Raw genomic sequence first — 4,034 nt, 5'->3', positions numbered from 1 at the left:
CACTCACATAGTTTTTTACACTCGTGTTTGTCATTCCTGAAACAGTATACATGGACGGTTTGGTCCTCTTACACTTTTCTTCAAACTGTGAATGAAGTAAAAACCAAGCAAAGGGCATAACTTATAGCATAACTGTCCAAGCTTACTCGCGTGAAAACTCCTGATATAATCAATAACGAAGCGGCCAAAAAGCTGACGAAGACCTATATTTCAGCGGTTATTAATTAAATGTGCCCAAAAACAGGAAAAAACTATTAGCATATTAATATTGGACATTATAAAAGATACAGTTATATTACGCTCGAATATATTATACTGTGGAGTTTTCCACATGTTGTGGCCTATTTACTTATCGTGTTTTACCTTTTGGAGTCTCTTCTAGCCCCGCCATCTTCCAACGGACCATTGAGGGGGTACTGCAAGGTCTTCTGCATGTGGCAGTTTTCCTTGATGATATCCTGGTAACCGTTCGTAATGATGAAGAGCATCTCCAAACTCTTGCTAGAGTATTGGATAGATTGCAGGAAGCAGGACTGCGGTTGAAACGGAGTAAATGTACCTTCATGGAAAAAGAGGTAATGTTCTTAGGTCATAAAGTAGATGAGACAGGCCTCCATCCTGCACAAGAAAATGTGACGGCTGCGAAAAGAGGTAAAATGGAACTGGGCTGGGGAACAAGAGGCTGCTTTTGCTCAGTCTAAAAAAATGATTCACTCCGTACAAGTTCTGGTCCATTATGACCCCCAGAAGGATGTGATTTTATCATGTGATGCTTCTCCTTATGGCTTAGGTGCAGTTCTTTCGCATAAGATGCCTGATGGAAGTGAAAGACCCATAGGATTTATGTCACAAACACTGAATCAAGCCGAGCGGAATTATTCACAGTTGGACAAAGAAGGGTTGGCTGTAATGTTTGGCTTACAGCACTTCCATAAGTATTTGCATGGTCGAAAATTTACAATCGTTACGGACCATAAACCCTTGCTGTCTTTATTTAACGAGTTAAAAGCCGTTCCCCAAATGTCCTCTCCTAGAATCCAGCGATGGGCTGTGCCCCTGAGAGCATACGAATACAACATCATCTACAAGGCTGGCAAAGATCATGGCAACGCAGATGCTCTAAGTCGGCTACCATTGCCAATGGAATCTTCCACCGAGCAGGAGGAAAGAGTTCTAATGCTGGAGAATGCTGATATCACCCTGATCACAGCAGTATTATCTCGGGTAAGAGAAACAGTGCATGAATTAACAGGAACGGAGTTTGACCCATTCACATTAAGGAAAGATGAATTAAGCGTACAGGATGGTTGTGTGCTTTGGGGGGCCAGAGTAATCATTCCCAGTGTGGGTAGACCAGAAGTTCTGAAACAATTGCATCAGTGTCACACCAAGCAGGAGGAAAGAGTTCTAATGCTGGAGAATGCTGATATCACCCTGATTACAGCAGAACAGGTGAGGGAGTGGACAAGAAAAGATCCAGTATTATCTCGGGTAAGAGAAACCGTGCAACGCGGATGTTTGCATGAATTAACAGGGACGGAGTTTGACCCATTCACATTAAGGAAAGATGAATTAAGCGTACAGGATGGTTGTGTGCTTTGGGGGGCCCGAGTAATCATTCCCAGTGTGGGTAGACAAGACGTTCTTGAACAGTTGCATCAGTGTCATCCAGGGGTGTCTAGGATGAAAGCTTTGGCCAGAAGTTATGTGTGGTGGCCCAAGTTAGATCAGGATGTGGAAAGGCTGGTTAAAACCTGTTGCACGTGCCAAGAGCATAGGAATGTTCCAGCTGTTGCCCCACTGCATCCTTGGAATTGGCCAGACAAACCATGGCAACGTTTGCATGTGGATTATGCAGGACCGTTCATGGGAAACATGTTCTTTGTTTTGATTGATGCACATTCAAAATGGATGGACGTGTATCCAGTGAATTCAGCCACATCTGCCTCCACTATTGAATGTTTGCGGAAGAGCTTCAGTAACCATGGATTACCTGAACTGATTGTATCAGATAATGGTCCTTGCTTCATTAGTGCCGAATTCAAAGAGTTCCTTCATAAAAATGGAGTACGGCATGTTACTTCTGCACCTTACCATGCTTCTAGTAATGGTTTAGTGGAACGGGCTGTCCAAATTGTGAAAACCATGCTAAAAAAATGTGTTGATGGAACAATAGCAACTAGATTGTCTCGAGTTTTATTCAGTTATAGGATCACTCCCCAGACCACCACAGGGCTCTCTCCAGCGGAAATGTTGTATGGAAGGAAATTACGCTGTTCAATGGACTTTATGCATCCTGATTTGACAAGGAAAATTCATGAACAACAACAAAAGCAAAAAATCTATCATGATAAAAAGGCCCGTGAACGGAGTTTTTGTGTTGGAGATCCAGTACTTACTCGGAACTTTACTTATGGACCGAAATGGATTCCGGGTCATATAGCGACTGTGACTGGACCACTTTCTTATAAAGTAATGGTGGGCGATGGACGAGTGGTTCGACGGCATGTGGATCAAATTCATGGCCGACAGGAATTGCTTGTAAACCCTTCAGAAGAGGGAATGGACTGTAAATTCCCTGATTTTGACATTCCTGGAAACTCAACACCTGTAGTTGTTAAAGAGACTGAGGGAACAGGGACTGAGGACATTTCTAGTGAAACTAATCCCTCTGAAGCATCTGGGGATTCCTCTCAACATTCGGAGATAATCACTGAAATTAACAAACCTGCTAGTCCTGTTGTAATTATGAGACGGTCACAAAGAACCAGGAAGTTGCCTACCCATTTGAACGATTATGAACTGAAGTAATATTGAATGTGAATTGAAGACTGAAAAAAAAAAAAAAATTAATTGTAAACTGTGAGGCTATTTTTGTAATGTAATTGTGATTATTATGTAAGAAAGGTATATCTTAACTAAAGGTATACAGTTTCTAGGCGTGTTCCCTGAACTATACCTTAGGAGGTTGCTTACAGGTATACCTTCTTACGTGCGACGTTACCAGGTACTGTCCATGAGGGTGGTCCTGAATTGATTGATATCGATGGATCGAGAATGGATTATTCACTCTATGCAGGGACTGCTTCAGTGCGTCATGTGAGAGCGGTGTTCTTTATAAAAGAAGTGTTGATTTTAAATAAAGACACAAAACTCCTTCCTGTTAGAATGCAATGAACTTTTTACTTTTTTACTTTTTGCCAGTACATACACCGATATGGTGCTGTGTATTTAAGACATACTGCTGCTGCACAAATAGCATATAAAATAACAGCTCTATACAGGTGGTGCTGCGGAAGGTGGAGGGTTTCAGAGGAACTCTGCGAAATGCTCTAGTGAATGCTAATCAGTCATTTAAATGAAAACCAGCAAGCTCATTGGCTGCGTATGCAACATGAACCAATCAGCTTGTGCTAAATAGTTTAACACTGTGAATATCATCAATTTCCGTTAACGACCCATCAGCCTGCACCACCTAGGCTGCATTTACACTGCAAGTCTTAATGCACAGATCCGATCTTTTGACCATATCCGATTTTTTTGACCTGTCTGTTTACATTCACTTTAGACGCGACTGGTATCCGATATCAGTGTTTACATAATCCCTGTCCAAAATGATAGTCAATAATCGCTTTACTATGTAAATGGTTGACCCTCGGGTTTTGAATGGCCGTGCTATTAAAATTATTTATATAATACACTTCAAATTATTATTTGCCAGCATGGACAACAGCTGTCATGGACAAATCTGACTGAACGGATACATAACAGAAAATAACGGTAATTTTCATTTGTTAGGCTCCTTAGAGGTAGAATTCTTTAGTGAAATAAAGTAGCACCAAGATGTTATTTATTTAAATTAATTCGAATGAATTAATGAGAGAGAAAGTTATCACGTCATTGCTAAGAAATATAATGTAGCTTTAGCGAAGCTGTTGTATTTATAAAATTCACGGGGCAGGGGCTGAAAACCAGCTCCTGCATGTGCAATTTCTTACTTGGCCTAGTTTCCATCTCAATAAAATGCGAGCGCA

The 4,034-nt window shown here is 41.2% G+C and overlaps 1 protein-coding gene across 1 annotated transcript; it reads left to right on the top strand.

Annotated features, from left to right (window-relative positions):
* Positions 1–1,020: 1,020 nt before the first annotated feature.
* On the top strand, positions 1,021–2,811 carry LOC107730816 (uncharacterized protein K02A2.6-like). The gene has a single exon (XM_016541758.1). It carries the CDS (start codon positions 1,021–1,023, stop codon positions 2,809–2,811), a length of 1,791 nt encoding a protein of 596 aa, XP_016397244.1.
* Positions 2,812–4,034: the final 1,223 nt, after the last annotated feature.

The sequence above is a fragment of the Sinocyclocheilus rhinocerous genome, unplaced genomic scaffold (assembly GCF_001515625.1).
Source record: "Sinocyclocheilus rhinocerous isolate Xijiao unplaced genomic scaffold, SAMN03320098_v1.1 scaffold2358, whole genome shotgun sequence".
In the NCBI taxonomy this organism is placed as follows: domain Eukaryota; kingdom Metazoa; phylum Chordata; class Actinopteri; order Cypriniformes; family Cyprinidae; genus Sinocyclocheilus; species Sinocyclocheilus rhinocerous.
This window is presented reverse-complemented; position numbering and strand designations above follow the sequence as displayed.